The sequence below is a fragment of the Drosophila ananassae genome, chromosome 2L (assembly GCF_017639315.1).
Source record: "Drosophila ananassae strain 14024-0371.13 chromosome 2L, ASM1763931v2, whole genome shotgun sequence".
NCBI classification, from domain to species: Eukaryota; Metazoa; Arthropoda; class Insecta; order Diptera; family Drosophilidae; genus Drosophila; species Drosophila ananassae.
In genome coordinates, this window is record NC_057927.1 from 3,671,575 (window position 1) to 3,692,006 (window position 20,432).

The window sequence follows — 20,432 nt, forward strand, 5'->3', positions numbered from 1 at the left end:
TTTGGCACTGGGTTCGGGCAGGAAATGTAATAGTTATGAAATGTAGATGCAGTAGAAATATAACCATTAACATAGACACAACCCTTTCAAGCCACAAAATCCTCCGTGCACCCCCACACACGTGCCGCGTGCCGAGTCATGTGTTGGGGCTTTCTTTTGTGTGTTCACCCCATCATGAAAAGCAATTTCATGTTATGAATCCGTTTTCGGCCAAGGCAAAATAGCGCGCCATTTTGGCCTGGCTCGTTTTACTTAGCAGTTTGCTGGGTTGCCTCTCTTTTCCTTTTTTTTTATTTATTGTACAATAAAATATAATATTTACAGTGAACGAAATTGAGGCCTTATGCCTTGGTTGTGTGTGCCGGAGGAGCCTTTTCCTGACGTCTATGGACGCCTTATAAAAAGCTGGCTTCGGTTTTATAAGTTCTGTTGGGGTTAATGAGGGGTACTGCCAAATACTCGAAGGATACACATTACCTTTCTAATTTGTATGGACCTAAAAGTTAAATCAATATGTAATTGAAAATAGTGTTCTATGATTAGAAATTTTCAAAAGGATATTTTCGTAAAAGTCCTTTATTAATGAGTAAATAGAAATTCGCTCGTTTTTTGAGACCTTTACTTTTATTTACCATTTAGTCTCTGCCACTTCCCTTCCCTGCTGTTGGTGCTGCCAACTTTTCCGCTTGGGACTGCCATTTTTGTTATCCTCTTGCCGCAAATATAATGGCAATGCCGACACCAACACCAACAACGATAACAACGAACCGCAGCCAGTACCGCGGCTATTCGTTACGCCTCACATATCTGCAAGCCCAAAGCACCCAAGCCCACACACCCACAAGCACAGCAACTCACAGATACACACACACACACACACAGACAGCAAACGCTCTCCATTTCCGTTGTATTTTTTTGCGTCCTAAACCCAAGTTTTTGACCCTCAGCTCCCCTTTATGCCATTTTCTAGGTACTGGCAATGTGTGTGTGCGGGAGAAATGAAACTATTTTCGTATCTGGAAGATTTCAGCATTGGATAAAAATTTCCCGAGCTTCGACAATGTGAAAGCTTTGCCCGAAAGTAGACTTCACTTATTTGGCATTATGTTTCCACGGATTTGCTAGCGTGTGTGTGATAAGTTCGATATTTGTAAAGGCTTCAATTATTTTCCACTATTGTTGTTTGCAAGGATATGATCTTTAAATATCTAGTTTACTTCAAGTGCATATAAGAGTATTTTACTTACTTTTTGCGATTACTTTTAATACCCTATACTAATAGAATTTATTCACGAAAACTAACAGCGAAGCAATTTCCCGGACTTTTATGCAAAACTGGGTTAAACTTTTTCATGGGAGAAACGTGATAAAAAATGAATGAAACCTTTTAACGACAAACCGTTTACCCCATATGCCCCAAAGCCCAAAGAAAAGAGCCATAAATGGCATAATTAACGCATATTAAATGTCACCAATAAAATGGACAGCCTGTCGAGTGTCAGACCCCCCTGTCCTTGTTAAAATCGAGCAGAAAATTATATATGCGTTAGCCTGGAGCTCTCTCCGCCAGCTGGAGAATCATTAAAACATGGAAGTCAAGCGGGAAATCGAAACCCATCCAAAGCCACATCCACACCCAAAACCTCTTTTTATGCGCAATTATAAATATTTTTCCATGTCCATACACAGCAAACACACTCTATAATTTATAAGACGTATAAGACCGATGGTAGAGCAATATTTTATTATGCGTTTACTTTTTTATCCGTAAGCCAAGCCAAACCGCGAGTTAACCCTCAAGGTGAACCCAGGTGAGTGGGGGAAATGAAGAATTAAATAATAATTGGAAATAAAATGCACTTTTGGAAGATGAGGGGCGCAACTTGTGCCAGGTACCACTCACCGTACATCGATGAATCTTATTCCTCCATACAGGTACTAGTTGAATTCGAACTCGATTCACTGTTTCTCTGGCCGAGAGTGTCAGATTTATGAGTTAAGCTCTAGGGGATTTGCAACAAAAATTGAAAGCGAAAAATGTAATAGACCGATGGACCGGATCACTGACATTGGTAACGGCTTTTATATGGCCTGACAGAGTTGTCAAATGGGTCGATGGGATAAAGCGAAAGGCCGAGAAATACCCCATACCTGCTGTGTTCAAAATCTACCAAATCCGATTTGTGTCATGAAAAAAAGAGTGTGTAAAAGTGAAAAATAGTTTGTAACAAGCGAATCGAGGACTTCAAATTGGCTTACATGCATACATCATTGAAGCTGAAGCCAAAAACCCAGCAAAGTAATAAAGTAATTAACCAAGTGCAGCTGTAATTTTCTGAAAACTCCATTTATCAGGCGCTCCATGTGCCACTGTTGAATACCCGGGAAATTAAACTAAAGACCCTGCAGCTTGGAGTAACCCCTTGATTACTTAGCATTCAGTTACTTGCATTTATGCATATTTGATGCACAAGCCGGGGAAAACGTTTAAGTAACGCTTAGTAAAACACACGCTTACCCAGGACCACCTTTTCCTCTTTAGTCCTTAAAATGCACTCAGGTCGGGTTACGCTTAAATCGATTAAAAGGATTGCGTGTACATTTTTAATGCTAATTTGTTCGGTGGATGCCATGGGCTGTAATGGCGTTAAGCTCTTTAGAATATGCAAATGTGCGGAATACGCAGGATATGCAAAAAATCCCGACCCTGACTTCTTTCCATAATCATAGTTTATAAACCTATAGCAATAAACTTATATATATATTTTGTTTTTCTTTCAGGTAAGCTACAACTATTGACTCCTTCAGCATTAGAGCCAAACTCCATCAAAAAGGACAAAAATATTTAGTCTCTGTGTATGTGTGTGCGTGTAAGACTTAACTCCATGTAGAAAAAACTAATTAAATAATTATAAAAAAAATATGTATTTTCCATTTATATCCTAACCAAGCTCATTCGGGTATCGATTCATTATACAGTATTATTTTGGTAATTTGTAGTTTTAAAAAACAATCCCAAAAAGTTATCCACAAGCTTCCCGAATTAACATAGCTCTGGCAAAACAAAATTGAAAAACAACATTTTGTGGCTGAAAGTTTATCGGATAAAATCTATTCCATTTGCATACAATTTATAACAGGAAATTAAAAATGTTTTCCTCCTCGCTCCTGTTGTTTTGACAATTTGCCAAAGATTCTTTCCGGCCGATTGTTGCCGTCGATTTGAATATCAAGCTCCACTTGGGGACAAAAGAGGCAGCCGCGAAGTTAGCCTTTTAGCTGGCAGCTTATCAACTTTTAGATTAAAATTTCCATCTGAGTCTAATTTAATTAGATGGCCACGGAAAATGACTTAATTAGAAGCAGCCAGAAAATCTGCATTTCTCTCTATTAATTTTTCCAAACCACATACACTTTTCCTTCCTCAAATATATGCACTGTGTAGTCGTGGGAAGGCTGAGGCTGTGTTCTTAATTACAAATAAGTTCGCCCCTGAGGCCTTTCCGCCTGATGCGTTCCCTCATTAGCCTTTTCAGACGAGCTTCCATTCCTTCTCGGCTTGTTGACATTTTGGTGTCACATCTAGAGGAGCAAAACTTGCCATTCTGGCCTACATTTGAGAGCAAAAACGATGGCTGAAAAAAAAGCATATTGAAGTCAAAACCAAACCAAGGGAATGTGAGAAAAATATGCTCCTTCTATTGCAAAATTTCACCAGTTTTTTGCAGTCAGTAAACAAATATATAAATCTAAAACAAATATTTTGAATTTATTATTCCCTCGTATGGTTTTCATAATTATATTTTTCACTTCTTCACTTTCCATTTACAAATGTTGAAATAAATAAACGCCGGAGGCTTTTATGCTAATTAATTTAAACTACAAGAATTCCAACAAACAAGCACAGGAAGCGTAATTTTAAATAAATAATAAACATATCACATGTTTACATACGATTTTGTGTTTTTGTATTTTATTGTTTGTCTTCCGGTATGCGATTCGTAGTCCTCTGTAATTTATAATGTGTGTCTAGCGAAATAGTCGTACAATTTTTTAAACACTGTTTTCCCTGCCACCGCATAAATAAATAACCATAGAAGACCATTAATATTTAAAAATAATTTGCAAAATAGGACATGATTCCGTCTACATCATCGGAAGTATTGTGGCAGTTTATCCCACCCCTCATCACCGCTCCAACCCTTACCCTGTTTCTGTCCTAGTGTTGATGTTGTTGTTGTTGTTAGTCTGGCTTATATTGGTTTATAAATTCCATATGCATAAATTTATATTATTTTTTCCATTTATGGATTTTAACATGGTTTTCCAGATATTGTGTAAATAATTTTTCTAATTAAATGGTTTTGGTATGTAACCCAGAAAAAAACAAATTGTATTTTAAATTGGTTGCTTCTTGTCTCATAAAACGGAATAAATACATACAAAGTGTGGCATCATTTTGTTTAACCCATAGTTGCTCTTGGCAATGCGTTGTGTGTATTGTTTCTGGCCGGTCTGAGTGGACATTGAATAAATGAATTCATTATGCAATCAGTAGAGCGTTGAACTGATAAAATTCGGTGATGGTCCACTTGACAGGCCCCATGCCCCGGTAAATAGAAGTATTTATGTTGTCTGTCTCTAGCCCAAGTCACATGTAAAACTAATTCGAAACTAGTGACAAATGAAAATATTTTGTGCATTTTGTAAATATTTTACAAACACCCGAAAAAACATCCCAAAAACAACCCAGCCCCCCAAATACACCACCAAATAACGAACCATGCATTTTAATTGACAACACATACGCATCCCGACGTGGTCCGGCCATCAAAAACCAAACAAAATAATCCCAACATGTTGTCAGCTCGTTTATATTCGCATATATATGTATATCGATATATTCCCACATACATAGCATAGTTCCAAACTACATTTATTTGATGCAACCATTGTAGTAACAGAAAAGCATACAAACCCTAAAACAATAACCCGTCTTCACTCAATAACCAGCAAGGAAAAAACCAAAAAAAAAATATATAAAAAAAAAGTGCAGTTTAAGTGAGATCGAATTGAAAAATTGTTTTATCAGCGGAGAACTTTTCTTCTTTTCTTTTCCGGTTTTCTTTTTACATTGCAGGTTTCAGACACCAATTAAAGCGTTTGCCTGCCTGACAGCAGCCACAAGGTAAGCTCTAAACAGCTGATCACTCCCACCGTAACCAAAGTTAAAACCAATATGATAATAACAATCCTCAAAATAAACCCCCTAAGCTTAATTCAACTGTGTTTGTTGTTTTCAATTCTATGTGTGCTCTACCTATCCTCTACCAAAAAACGAAATCATCAATTTCTAATTGGCTGCCTATCGAACTATTGTGTAAAATTTGTAATTAGCAAGTGTTATAGCTGGTGTTTCACCTGTTTTTTCGTTTCACAAATTATTCCTCTCTGTACCTGACACCCATAGACTCATATTTTATATTACCTCTTGTGTTGCAAGTAAAATTGTTAGTGCCGTAGAGTATAGAGTAGATTATATTTTACAATTGTGTACATTAGACTCTTATCACTTTATTATCTTTTAAAGGATAAGTTATTTCGAGACAATGGGGAGTATTGGCCCAATCAATGGAACAGAATCCTGTGGTCCTTGTTAACCCAGATTTTGGTCGCTCGTTGCATTTCTCACAGCTTTGGATATCCTTGCAATTATCTTGTGGTCTTCATCATGTTTGTTATAATTTTATTGCCCAAATATATGTTATGGATTTGCTGAACAATTTGTTGAACATGAAGTGTGTGAGCAGAACCTTTAATGCCTCTAATGTTCCAGCAATGATGCGTACGTGTTTATGGCCTTTGTTTCTACAACAAACACATCCAAGACTGTCGGTTCACCCACAAAGCTGTTATTTTTAATCAAAAACGTGCCTACAGGTGTTTCAGTTTGGCAAGCGTATTATTCCAAATCTACAAAATTTTATGCTAATTGCTGCTCTAGTTCAGAAAAAATTATTATTTTATCAAGGACTTCTTTCAACTGGAAGAATAGAACATTACAATAATCGCAATTCCCACTAAGCGACAGGCGGCGGTTATTATATAATTGCAATCGTAATCGACGATAATGACAACACTTTAGCGCCAATATAACACATCATAAAAAGCAAAAAATAGAGTAGACGAGGAACTGCAAGCGGCGCACAACATCAATTACCACAGTCAGAAAAAAGAGCCATGTTCAGTAAGCCAGGCCAACAAATTGGTCAACACATACACACACGTACCAACAGTCGCACTGGCAACGGCTGCCAGCAACATGCAATATTTTATCTGCTAATGTGTAATTATAAACAATTTCGCTGTTTGTTATTTATAATAGCGTAGCGGGCAAGCAGGAAAAAAAAGGAAACTGGCCAAACTAAGCCATGTCTGTTGGTGTAATTGTGCAAGCATTATTTCAACTATTGTGTGTTGCATAGTGCGGGTGCAATTTTAACAAACGACTGACGATAACAATCGCCGGCAAATTGTCCCAAGCAAAGGATTAGGGGGCGTGGCGGGATTGGGGGTGGGGCACTCAAAAATGTTGGCGGAATGCGTGAGCCGGGCACATTTGCCACATTCCGAAACTGACAAACGAAACGCGAACGAAACAAGCCAGGGAAATACGGAGAAAGGTGCTAAAATTTCATGACATAAAAAAAGTTGTTCAACAATAGGAAAAAACAAACCCAAACAGAATGGCGTGAAACACGCAACAGCAACAACAAGAACTAAAGAAAATTAATTGCATTGAAATTTATGTTTAGAAATTAAATCTAGCGGCGGGACTCGTGTTATTTCTGTGGTTTTATTAAGTGGCGGGAAATGCAACTGCCGCCCTGAAAAGTATGCTACATAAAGTGCAAATGGCAAAAATGTGCCTTTGAATTTAATTAAATTACACTTTAGAGCTTCTGGGCTTAAAGGTTTTAACATGATTAATTATACAATTCTTTTTGAAATCCTTTAAAAGGACACCTTTCAAGTTTCTTTTAAATTGGAACACTATTTGACTGGAAGACAAAGCCAAACTCAAACCACAATCAATTAAAGTTGCACTGCGGCTGTCGGTTATTGTGGCACAACATCTGCCTCAGCTGTTGCCTTTGCTGTTTTACAGCGTTGTGGCTGCTATGTTGCAACACACATTGCGGCAACACACGCACACTCCGTTGCAAAGAGGCGACAAGATTCGACTGGATTCGTTCTACTGTTCCAATTATTGTCGTCCCTTCACCTGATTCGGTTCATGTTTCGATTTATTTCCTCTTTTTTTGCTGTTGTTGCTGTGGCACTTTTAATTTCCCAGTCGAATGAGCCACCCCTCTGCTACTCCCTATTGTTGGGTCGAGGGTCTAAATTTTTTCACCAACCATTTTTCTCTGTGTGTCGCCCTTTTTTTGTTTGGCAACTTCCGTCTGGACGCGGTCTTTAATTGCATCCGTGGGCAAGCTCCTTTTTTGAAAATTTTTTTTCTTCACATCCTGTGTTTTTTTGTGTGACTTTTTCGTTTGCACTCGACTTCACTTTGGGTCAAGTTGCGCTGGTTTTTGGGTAAACCAATTCCTTAGAATTGACAATTACAGTGACAAAGGAGGAATTTAACGCTCCGCTGGCACTATCAAAAAATGGGGAAATATGCAGGAAATTTTAAGTCTTCTTTCACGAACCCAGTCAACCTGAACGGACTTGACTAGACCACTTAATTTCCTACACTGCGTATACGCAATACAGGGAGTTAATTTCCTTGAATGGCAAACAGAATTTATGGCTCGCACTGAATCGGCAGCAGCATCAACAGCTGTCTTCATTAGAATTACATTGGCATTTTCCATTTTTGATTCTCTAGCCGATTGAATCGAAAACTCGAAACAAGCATACGCCCTGGTGTACATGCTCTGTGATGTGATGTTGTGCGTATTTTTGGGCCCTGATGATTTATGCATTCGACAACACCTTCCTTGCGGGATGAGGTTGGGGGCTTATGCAAATTTCGTTTGTAAATTCATACAAATCGCGTTTTCAATTTTAGCCTTTTGTTGCTCCTCACTGGTGGAAATTCGGATATGCAAATGAAGCTCATAATTTGCGTTAGCCAAAGGCGGGAAATAACCAAAAATGAACTACGATGGAACAATGGATAGTGGGAGATTTTAATGCGAGAATGTACAAAAATCTAAGGGGAATGGAGCCAAAAACTTTGTGCCACGGGGCAGTGAAACTTTCAGTGCGAAACTGTGAGCGCTTGCAGCAAGTTGTAAAAGATAGGATGCTGGTCCTTGCTCATTCGATGCTCTTTATTCTTGTTTTTGAACATCGTCTCTCCCACAAATCCTTCTTCATGCACTCGAAAAAAATATGTTGGTCTAAAAATCTTAAAATATGGGCTTTTTAAAAAATGACTTTGTGTTTAATTTACCTTACCTCTTAAATCGCTTTCAAGAAACTTCCAAATTAATTTTGAAGCTTTAAATAATTCCATTGAAATTCAAGAATTATGCAAATTTTGTTGTGACTCTTCCAATTATTCTGTGTGCCAGTCGAAAGGCCAAAAAAAAAACTTTGGCTTTGCACACATGACCCATTAATAAGCGCACGGCATTTGCTGGTTTGGTTTGGTTTCGTCCGGTCATTTCACCCGCCTTTCACGGCGGGGGTCTTGGCCCAAAAGAGCTGGTGGGGGGTACAGGGCTTACAGGGGTGGCCCAGCACGTTGTCAACATAAATTTTGGGCAGAAGCCATGAGCTGGTGGCACTGCTGCTGGCAAAGTTTGCGCTTCTCTGCAATTTAAATGCGTTTATCTAGACGAAAGTGCACAAACAGACCAAGTTGAAAAATAAATGCGCACCGCAGCGTTGGGTAAGCAAATTAAATGATTTAAACCTTTAAGCGATTTCGAATGGGGTAAATCAGTATCAATAATTCACGCTGACGTGGTCGTGTGAAGTTCATCGATGGCGGCTGAATTAAAAATTCAGCCACATCGATCGTAACTCACAGGTTCGCAACTCGCACTCAGATAGTCTGCCAATGATAATGAGTCAAAAAGCGGAAGCTATGAATATATTTCCATTCCATGCATACCCACACAGAGCCTTCGCTCAGATACAGATACAGATACAGATACAAAGGCGCAGATAGAGATACAGATACGGATATACGCACTCGCATGTCAAACGCTTAATATGCAGGCGTCGTTGCGAGGGCAGGAGAGGAACATAAAGGATAGATGGCGATGGCAAGGACATGCAAAGGGTAACGCAGGACCTCTTGTGCTCGACATATGATATCCCTAACGATATGACGGGAGTAATTTTACGGAAACGGTTAGAGGCTCATATTTGCAATCGACAGAGGGTCGAGAACTTAATATGAAGCTCAATTAACTTAACGTTACCATTAAGTACGTGGTGTGCAGCATTCCATTTAATGCGATTATATTATATTATAATTTATGATTGGAGGGGGCTGAAGTATTTCCGGCTGAATATTCGCGGTGTTGCCTTTGTGATTATGGGTCAATCGACCACGTCCTCTGAATATTGCATTTTGTATTAATTGGTTTATGGCCAATCGATTTTGTCTGGTTTTTAGTCCGGCCATTAACCGTTTATCTTTTTTGGTGGCCGCAGTTCATAATTTTATGGAATCTATCCCAAAATCCGATAGACTTCTTTAATAATTGAATTAGTTTTTAAAAGACACGACGTAGCCCCAATTATTTCTTGACACTACACTTTTCTTGGAAATTTTCCACCATTAAGTATGAACGACAGAGATGGATATAAAGAGAGACAGAGACAGAAAGCTGGTCCATTTGACGTCAGCGAGCCTTTGACCTGGTGAAGCAAATTCAATTAAACTTTTGTGGCATGGGGTATGTCCTTCGACATTGTCCAATCCGCCCGCCAGCCCGCATCATTGTATAATATTATAGAGGCATCTACTGGCCACAACCACCGGTCCTGGCTAGCCAGCCAACCAGCCAGCCAGGTTACACAAATAGCAAGTCACGTTATTCCATTTTGTATAGCTGCCGGTGGCAGGTCTTCCTTCACATGGCCACGTTTCACATTTGCAGCTTAGTCCACAATTCGGCTTTAAATAAATATTTAACCAACTATAATTGGAAACTCAAAAAGTGCAATTAGCAGTGTCCAATGAACAGCCGAAAAGGAAAAAACTTTCCGGAGTTTCAAGTTCTCGTTCTGGTCCGTCGGTAAAATGGTAATTTCTTTGTCCGAATTGAAGGAGCTGAGTGGCCAGGCGGCCCTCGAAGTTAATTAGGTTATGAAATTTTACTGGGCCACTGGCAGATGTTTCCACTTTGGCTGGCTTTAAGGCCAACTTTAAGCTCCTTCACCGAGCTGCGTTGCTATTTCTCGGTCAGTCCTGATGCGAGATGGCCAGGTGGATGGGCTAACGGGCACTTACATTTTTAATTTTAGCTAATTAAAAAAAATCATCAAAACGGAATGTAGAGCATGAACATACTCAAAGTGGCAACAGCAACATGTTAAAAAATATATTTTTAACTTTGTTTCACGAATTGGCAATACTCTTTTGGAACAAATATGTATCTATTATCTAGAGTTTTTTTCAAATTCCTAACAAAGTTGAAACTATTATTCAATCAGAAGCCTTTATTATTCCTCTTATATCTTGATGATAGTAGTTACAATAAGTTGTTCATTTAAATATATTTACCTATAGCTTTCTAGTTTAAATGTCTTTTTATTATTTGGAAGAGATATATACCCCATTTCCTGTTGAGGTTCTAGTGTTAGGGTGTTAGACATAAAAAAGGGAAGATAAATATTTAACAAGCTGCTCAAAACAGACGAATCAACGCACACACACACTTGTTGGCTCACATGCTAGAAAATACTTTGAAACATGGCTTTAACGAGAGAGATAGACGCAGAAACAGAAAGAGAGAGAAGGCCACTGCAAGCGAGAGGCCAAAAGGATACAGTCAACACTTGAACATTAAGCAAAAACCAGCCACAGAAACTTAACGTGATACATTTTTCACCCCTGGAAAGAAATGAAAATACATTTTTTATCAAAACCCAAAACTTTTGCACTTTTGGGGTCTAGGATATATAAATAACGAAGGGATGTTGGAAAAAACCGAAACAGCATTTTTAAGCAAATGCCGGATGGTCATTGTACATAAGAGCGAAACTAAATTCAATGTGGTCCATTACATTTTTAGTTATAAGCCCTTAAGCTTATTAGGGTTATGGGTTATAAACTCATTTTAACACATCATAACATGATAATAATTATCTCATTTTCTACTTGTTTATTAATTTGAAAAGCTCCGCTCATAATGGAATTATTTTGTTTGTTTCACTGTATTTGAGTGCCGAATGCAACTCAAGACTGGACTGTGGGTATTTTTTGGGCATAAACGAGCCTCCTGTCCACAATCTGTCAGTTTTGCTTGTATCCTGGTGTCTGGACTCGTCCGCCCACGCCCTCCTCTGCATTATCCTGCCTGTCGGCTTTTCATGCTTATCAGACGGCCTGCTTTGTTCTTGCAGTTTGGTGCATACTTTTAGGCGCAAGCCACGCCATGTTTAAAACTTTTCCGTACTGGTGTCTCTCCGAGCCTCCGGTTCATTGCACTGTGCTTTGCTCCGTAGTGCAATGAAAATTGCAACGCGCCAGAGTTTTATTGCCCGGAAATGCCCTTTTTGGGGCTAGACGTCTAAAGTTTCGACTGCGAATGATCGTTCGAGGGGGCCATGGGGTAAAGGATAAGTGCAGTAGCGTAATTCTATGTACAATTGCAGATTGCGAATGTCGCATGTTTGGTTGCAGTCAGCAAACACATGGAAACTTCGAAAGCCCAACTTCGATTATGGCGGCTAATAAAAACGAAGAATATTGGGCTGCGGCCTATCCGCTTTCCAAAATTTGGATTTATGGCCATTTTATGGCTGCCTGGTTTATTGTTCTTACTTTTTCTTTTCCTCGGCTTGTCGCCTCGGTCATAAAAATTCAATTATGTGAAGGAGGCGTGCCGGCACAAGGAGTAAAAAAAGGGGGTCGGCCGTAAAAATGAATGAATGCTGATTTAAAAGAAGTGGGTGTCTGAGTGCGTCCCTAAAAAAAAATTGTGCCACCATTTTTCTTCACACGGCTTTGACACACATGCATATTTAAGCAGAAATACCCACACAGGATCCAGGATGCAAGAGCTGAAGGAGGAATACAAAAATAGGAGACTAGAATTGCCAAAATGCAGGAAACCTCTTAAGCGCTACAGAGTGTATCTGAAAGAATGCTTTAAAAACATTTTCACTTGCAAAGCGGATGCTAGGATACAAGGAAATGCTGGGAAAAAATGCAAAGCATCATTCTGCACCGTCAAGGGTGCCACGGCTTGTTGGCCAAATAAAAACGCCAAGAGAGTGGCAACAGACGCCCACTTTTGTACCGGCATACTCTTATGAAAATGAAGCCAAAAGTTGACTAAAGGGAAAAGTTCACGTTTTTAAGATGCCTCGAAAGTAGAAAACAAACAAATCACTTAAAATGAAGCATGGAAAACTTTCATTTTTCATCCTGAAAACCCGCAATTAATAACCACTTAACTTTAGGAATAAAATAAAATCTACGATACACCACTTAGCCTCTGACATGCAGTGTATAGTATATTTAAATATTTGCTCCTACATCAATTGAGTGAAAGCCAATCATCTGATGGATGGCCCTGCTTAGGAGAGGTTAAATGCCTGCTTAGACGCACATATCCTTTTAGGCCACTAGTCCTGCCGGCTGCCTTTGTTCAAACATTATCACAAACTTTGCATTATCCTGCTGTAAGGAGGAGTACACAAAAATCGGTATCTCGTTGGCTCTTGTCTTTGGTTTGCCTTCCTTCCGTCCTTCTATTCCTTTCATGTGTGTTTTATGTTCGGGTGGTTATTAACCTCTTTCCGCCTTTCTTAGTCCTGTTTGCCTGATGAACTATATAAGCATCTCAGCCATGTATTTTTTGTGTATGGCAATGTATACGGTACGTATACGGTACAGGATTTTAGTAGGCTAAATAAAGCATTCTTACTCTTTGGAATAAGTTGGAAAGTAAGGACATTTTAGTGAAAATTTTCTCAGTGTGTGGTTATTTGTTTTCGCTTGACTGCAGATAATTGGCCTCCGGAAGTGCGGAACCAAACGATCATTGTCGTCCTCATGATTGACAGCTCTAACACGATGTGTTTGCCAGCAATCTGAGCCCACAAGTCGATTTCCTTCTCCATGAAAGAAGTACCCAAACTTGCCCATATATTCCACTTTCCGGAATCCAGTCGCATGACATGTCTTGATAAATTGTTTGATTAATGGACGCATGTGCGTAAATACTGTTTAAGTGCTTTTCCGAAGGGTTTACGTATCAATATCGCGATGGATCTGTCGCATTTTTAGGAGGAAGGACGAGTGGATAAAACGGAGGACACTTCATGGCTGTGACCATTAAAAATAATTTTCTTTTGCATTCGGCTAAAAGCGCACTCCACCACAAAGGACGCAAGCTGAAAATGACAAAATCTGTCGGATGGCAGGCCGATGTTCATAAATCAAAGTGACACCCGCCTGACAGAAACACACTCGCTGACACTCACACGCTCAGAGGCGCAGCCTACACGCTCTCACACTGAATCGCAGACATTTTCCACATTTCCGCCGCGCTCATTAAAAAATTGAGCGTCATTTGCCAAATGCAAAGAGGGAAGGGAGACGATGGGGAGGGTAAAACAGTGGAAAACAGAAATTGCATGTCCTCCCGACGGCTCAAGCATATGCATATGCATGTTGTGCAAAAAACTCCACTCGAAAAAACTAACACATCATAAATCTTGCACAAGTATCCTCAAGCGATGCCACGCCCGCGGTGCTGCACCCATCAAAATGCAAAAACTCATCAGCATTCAAGCAGTCACAGTAGAAGCTCCTCTCTAATTGAAACTGCTTTTAAAATTTTTGAAATTTATGCTTTGAAGTTCTTTCTTAGCCAACAATTTAGATTTTTTAGGAGCTTTAAGTCCTTACCAGATATTATAAATAGGTCAAAGGGTTCAATGTGTGCCTTAAAGTGACATCTAACATATATTTCGTGTGGTAATAGAGATCAATAGACGACATACATAGTAAACCATTTTCACTCTCGTTTTAATTACAAAAGTCCTGTTTTGTGTGGATGCGCACATAAATATGCAACACTATTTGTCGTTACCGGCCCAATCCTTTTTGCCCTCTACGTTTTGTTCCTGGCCAGTATTTTTTTAGCTGCCACATGCATGCAATAAGAAAATTGCCAAAGGCCAAGCCACCGCTCACGTCGCGTTCTGCCATGACAAGCCCAAGCTGTCGTCATCTCTGTGTGCTCATCCCAACCCAGTCTCAGTTTTTCCTCAATTTTCCGGCTGCCACCTCGTCCTTCATGCCCTTCCTGCCAGTCGCAGTCCCCCGTCCTTCGTTACACTTTTGCTAAAAGCGCCCGGAGCAAATTTTTTGCGAGTAGCCACAGCAACAGCTAAACTTGAGACTTTTGGCACGTGCATCTCCTCACTTTTTGCCACTTGCTCCTTGCTCATCTTGACTCAGTGGGGGAAAAGGAGCAGTCCTTCCTTCCAAGGTTCAATATGTTCTCTAATGAAACTTGTGTCAAAAGACGATATTGATTGCAGGAGCAAAAAAAAAAATATTACACTGATTTTACACACGGAATTTGGCAGAGATTTGGCTGTCATACATGTCTTAGTCATATATTATTTTTATGATACGATTTTAAAAGTTTCCAAGTAAGTATCTTATATTCGTTTAAATAATGATTATTTTCGTGTTATATTATACTTACTTCAGAGGCAGCTGAGATTAGGTCGGTCAATTGTTCTTATTCATATTTTTTTGCGCAAAAAACCTCTGAATCGACTTTAGGGGATTCTTTTTCCAATGACCCTAAAATTTGTATTATCACGGAAAGCAGAACATTTTATTTATTATTGACGTTATTAAGCAAAATAAATTTGTGAATCCTGCAAAGGATTTTCTCTTCTATTTACTCAAAAGCTTCTCACCATTTTTTCCCGGCGTTTGATAGATGAAATTTTCCCACCTTGGAGATTACTTAATCCTGGACTTCCGTCAGAAATGCCATCCTTAACTTCCTCCAAGTCTCATCTATCAAAACAAAAAATACTTTGACTTCCGCTTATGCATTTAACGCTGCGCTTTCCCCATAAAATTGACAGATTTTCCTGCTCCACCTCTCCATCAAACGCCATCCGTCTATTTTTCTGAAACCCCGGGGATATTGTCTAACCCCTGAAGGGAAATGCAATTTACAGCATTACTGGGGAAAAAAGAAATTTTAGTCTTCCCGTAAGCTGTTGATGTTTGAGTCTCTCTTTTGCTTATAGGAAAAAACAAAATAAATAAACAGACAATTCAATTTCCTAGCTAAAAGTAGTTTAAGTTATTGTTCGTGTTGCTGTTGTTGATTTTCGTCGTTATCCTTAGCTTCTTTGTAATAAACTTTAGATGATCGGAGAATGCATAATATACCTCATTATAATCATATTTTCCTATCCGTTTTCCTCTCTGTCCATTGCAGGTCAGTATCAGAGATGAATGGCACTTCTTTATACGTTGGGTAAGCCATAAGACTTCGTTAAGGAGATTCTTTTTACCATTAATTATAAATGTATATATTTATTAAGTAGACGTAAGCATAAAGGCTATGTGGAGCTACCAACAATGAGATTTAAGCTTCGATTGAGTTATTTATTCATTTTGCTTAAAACCTCCCCTACCTGCCCGGATTAAATTCATTTTTGTTTCGTTAGCCCTCACCACAGAGAGGGCAAATGTGGGAAAAAAAGGGAAAATGTGAAAGCAAAAATTCAAATAAAAATGTAATCAAACTTTCTGGAGGGCCGGATGGTGGAGTTAAGTGTATCCAGACCCCAGCGTTCGGATAAAAGCCAACTTGAACTTGGTTTTCGCTTTTGGCAGCTCATGCGGCTTTTATAATTGGCATGCAAAATAAAAACAAAAGCAAACTTTAACTGAAAAGTGCCAGTTGAGCTTAGATATACTTAAAGTTTGAGAGCCTAATCTGAATAAATTACTCGTTATCAGCTCCTGGTATTCTCCATTAATTCAAGAGTAATTAGCCCCCTGAAAAGAACAGAACTACGAGATAGAAATTCACATAAAGTTCCATGCAGAAAACAATCAAACAATTAATATTAATCGATGGGTTTATTCGTTTATATCGCAACTATATTCTGTTATAAATTGTTTAATTTTTTCCCAAGTGCTTCTTGCATTTGCGTACGACACGAAATGAAATACAAACTCATATGTTACAATCTGAGCAAATAAAAAAAATATATATAGTATACGAAAATAAAATGCCAGAGCCAGGGAAACAGTGGAATGTGAAAAAGAATGGGGGGAAAGGGTAGATGTCACGGCGCTGGGGCAGTGGACGGGGAAGGAGAAAAGGGCAAGTGAAGTGGCAACAAACGACAAAAATTGTGGTGGGGAAAAGTTGCCGGAACTCGGACGTACATATTGCCCCATGGCATATGCAGTTTTTACAGTATTTGCCATACGGAATTCATTGGTATGAGAGGGGTATTACGGGGTCACCGAATGTCATTGTTAAAAGTTGTGGGGGAGAAGGGTACCTATGGTTGCGTATTCCACCCCCTGGTAGCCATTCCCACCATCCGCTTTCTAGGGAATTGCATCGCAGTTAAGGAATGCCAAAAATCGCATTGCTCATACAATGAATTATAATGTCGAACCGTTCAATTTGTATTGTGCTGGTCGATGGTTGCAGATTTTCTGCACATTCAGCTGCGAAGTAAAAGGCAGGATCTTTGCATGGCATAACAAAAAACGAAAAAAAAGATCCAAGGGATATCCTAGGAAATCGGGCGTATATGTATATCCTTTTGTGTGTGCTTCTGCTTGGGTGCATGAGTGTCCAGGGATGACTGTCAAGCTTAATGGTAAGTAAAGTTACTTTTTGGTCAATTGTTGTGGACAGACTTCGTAATGGAGTTCCTTGGCGGTCTTTGAGAGTATTTAAAGTTAAGAAAGCTTTTTCTTTTATTTATTATTCAGTCAAACCCGATTAACTTCTTATTTTGCCGCAGATGACCATTGCCTGCCCACCACCACCAGCGCTGTCCCACATGGCGTATGCGTAATTAATTTCCATCACCTCGACAGCTAAACAATTGAAAACGGCTGGGGCGGGGAAACTGCACAGCAATGAACTAAAATATAAACAAAAGGCCTAATTTAATTATCCAAGTTACTTGGCAAAGGCCATTCAAGTTTGCTCAAGTTTTGAGGCGTTTTCGGGCTAAGGTTGAGCTTTCGTTAAATTCACCGAAGTAAACTTTTTATAGCCATCTTCAAGGCGTCGGCTGGGCCAATTAAAAAGCCAACATTTCAGCTGACTTGGCTTTTTCTGTACCCAAGTGTGTGTGTAGGTTAATTTATTTGGCTACCAATTGGCACGTAAGGGGTTAATTATGTGCCAGTCAGCAAAATACACTCGACTTGCTATATCGATTAAGCATAACTTGCACATGTTGTTTTTAACCCCAAAGGGTCCTAAGCCCTTTGAACTTTACACTTTACTTTAACGCCCTTCTAGTCTTGTTGCCTAAAATTGTTTAGCTCCAGGCTGCCTTAAGATTTGTTTTATAAAACAAACAGGGCCTCTGCTTATCCATAGAATCAATTTTAAATTAAAAATCACTCATACGCACCGTTTGACAAAAACACTGACAGCTGCGGGTCTGCCGCTCAATTCCAGCAAAGTAAATAAAAGCTCTTCTCTCAGAATTTATTGCACCAATGTCAAACACCTGGCCAAAGCCACCATATAAACTCATTTTAAAAAGCAAGCAATCAAAGTGTCTAGAACATCGCCCATCTCTCTGGCCGCCCAGGACTCTCCCCCGATTTTGGTTCTGGTTCCGACAAGGGCTTAAAAAAGAGAAGAGCAGAATGTTAAAAGCCCCGTCCAACCACTGGCCAACAATTAAGCCAGTTTGTAACAATAAATTTTAGTTGCTGGCATCAGCTTGAGGTGTTTGCCAACTATTCTCTATATTGACTTTCAATTTGTGCGTCGGTCGTTTGATGGATTTAATTTTTCGAGTTCTTCAAAGAGGAGAAACTGCTCCAATTTAAAATTGGTAATGGAGCATATTTTATAAAGTATTGCTTACAGTCAGGACTAAAATTTAAACCAATTATTCCCACACTTGAAGCTATATTTGGACGAGGTATATCTATAACAGAAGTTTTTAATATTAAACTTTAAATTTTTTTTATCGGCAGATATCTATAATGGATAATATTCCTGTTCTCTATGGATTTGCAAACATTTGCCAATTGGCAAACAAATGCCAAATAAATCAAAATCAAACAAGAGAAACTGCAACCCCTATAAAATGCAAAAAAAAAATGAAACCAAACCCCTGTGGTGCCCTTAAAACTTGTTTCCTTGGCCGCTTTACAAGCCAACCTCAGACTCACCCTGCCCCACCTGCAACTCACCTGATTTTCCAGCACTCCACCCCGGTCGGCCCGCCTTCCCCTTGGTCGCACAATGCGCTTGTACAAACACGTAATCGAATAATCCAATTTGTTTGCGCAAAAACTGAAACTTTTTCATAGGGCTTCAGTTGTCGACGACGCGCTCTTTGAATCATTCCGAGCCCCAAAAACCCCCAACCTTTTGAGCTAATTGTTCCAGCGAGTTTTGGGCACAAGAGCAGCGTCCCCAGGAGCCATCATTCCCCCGTCCAAAAAGAGCTTGTTCAATTTCGTTCTGTCTATGAAATGATGTAATTGTTACCAATAGTTGGATTCGATAGTTCTACCAACTTTGACGCTGAGTGGTTTTAGGTATTTTCCATTGCAATGAATGTTACAATTTTTGATTCAAGGTATTGGCCAACAAATTACATTCAGACACTGGAATTTGTGCTTTGTTCTTCCAAATTGAGTTTTATTTTTTGAATAGTTTATGTAGGTTTACTAGATTATCCTTTTTCATATCCTTTTGTATTTTCCCTTTAATCAACATTCTGGTCTCTGCCAAGCCGAGCAATTTCGGAAACTGTATGCTGCAGACTGACCTTTCAATTAAATAAACTGAGTGCTGGTCACCTAACCAAAGACCTCTGACTGCGTGTGAACAGTCGAGTCGAGAATGCCACCCCAAAAAAGGGGGGAAAAAAGGCAACCCCTCCAAGGCCACCTGCTATTTGGGTTGTCCAGCTTCTCTTTGCACCCACATGAAGGCATCCTTTTGTTTTTCACCACATTTCTGTCAACCATTGGTTTCTTTCCTCGGTAGCATTCTCTTTATATTTTCCTCGAATAAGCAATCCTGTATTTTATAAATTTGAGGTAATTTGGATTTTATTTGAATTTCAAACACGATTTGGAGAATAGTCCTGTTAAGTCCTAGGTCTCTGGAAACTATACCTTTTCTAAGATCAATAACTCTTGGATCTAACTTAATATGGCAAATCACTTTAAAATTTTCAGTATTATACCAATTTTCTATTAATAATTTCTTTCAGTGACTGAAAAGCTATTCCCCTTGGTTCCAGCAGCAGTTTTGTGGGCCAGACACTGTCAATGGTTTTGCCACAGGACACAGTACCTTCCAGGGATGAGACGATGAGCAGATGAACAGATGAATAGCCGGCTAATCCTGCCGCTTACTGTTGCAACAAGAGCTGCTTGTGGGCAAAGTAATATGCGCTTTGAGTCAGATACAAACAGCTGGCAAACTTACCGGGCATACCCCTGTATCCTGGTATCCTTGCATCCGTATCGTGCTGTCGTGTGACCATGGTGTGCGTGCGCCGGAAGCCATTGTGGGCTAAGGCGGATACCACCAGGTGGCAGGTGCAAGGAAGAGTAACGTAACGGAAGCACGAGGCGCGACACTTTATGACTGCTTCCCAGGGACTTGTTCCGAGTTTGGTTTGATGGGCTGTCAGTTCGGAAAAAGCAACAAAAAAGTAGCTGAAACAGCAAAAGGCAAGCATTTTAGGGGTGGCATGCCACACACCCTTAACCCCCAACTGCTCCCCAAAAACAGGAATTAGGAATGCATTGTCTGAGGGCTCAGTTCGGCTCAGTGTTCAGTTTTCAGTTTCCAGTGCCACTCAGTTCGGCTTTCTGTTCACTTTGCCGTTGTGCAGTTTGGTGCGTCAACTCTTTGGCTCAAGTGCGGGCCACACTTCATAGGCTTCCCATTTGCCGCCCCCACGATCCCTCCCAAAACCCACAACCCTCTCAGCTGCGCTCCGCCATCCCT

At 39.7% G+C, this 20,432-nt stretch overlaps 1 protein-coding gene and 1 long non-coding RNA gene across 13 annotated transcripts in view; one reads left to right on the forward strand and one right to left on the reverse strand.

Moving 5' to 3' along the window:
• Window positions 1-20,432, forward strand: part of LOC6500480 (splicing factor 3B subunit 4) — a 90,252-nt gene that overhangs the window by 42,123 nt on the left and 27,697 nt on the right. For 2 of the 5 annotated variants that reach the window (XM_001953274.4, XM_032449811.2), the window contains exons 3-4: window positions 5,141-5,188; window positions 15,678-15,716. The exons of 1 other annotated variant lie outside the window; for it this stretch is intronic. In XM_001953274.4, coding sequence (XP_001953309.1) covers window positions 5,141-5,188; window positions 15,678-15,716 — 87 coding nt within the window. The remainder of the gene's footprint in view (window positions 1-5,140; window positions 5,189-15,677; window positions 15,717-20,432) is intronic. 2 more of the 5 variants (XM_044717058.1, XM_044717059.1) reach the window with 2 other exon arrangements.
• Window positions 14,208-20,066, reverse strand: LOC26514465. Of its 8 annotated transcripts, none has more exons than XR_006507642.1 (5): window positions 19,905-20,065; window positions 18,983-19,845; window positions 18,653-18,926; window positions 15,142-15,416; window positions 14,208-15,022 (listed from the first exon to the last, which is right to left on the reverse strand). It is a non-coding gene; the product is annotated as an uncharacterized LOC26514465 (long non-coding RNA). The 8 variants fall into 8 exon arrangements; XR_006507639.1 differs by having other exon boundaries at window positions 18,653-18,930; window positions 19,905-20,064; XR_006507641.1 differs by having other exon boundaries at window positions 14,208-14,820; window positions 14,922-15,022; window positions 18,653-19,845; window positions 19,905-20,064.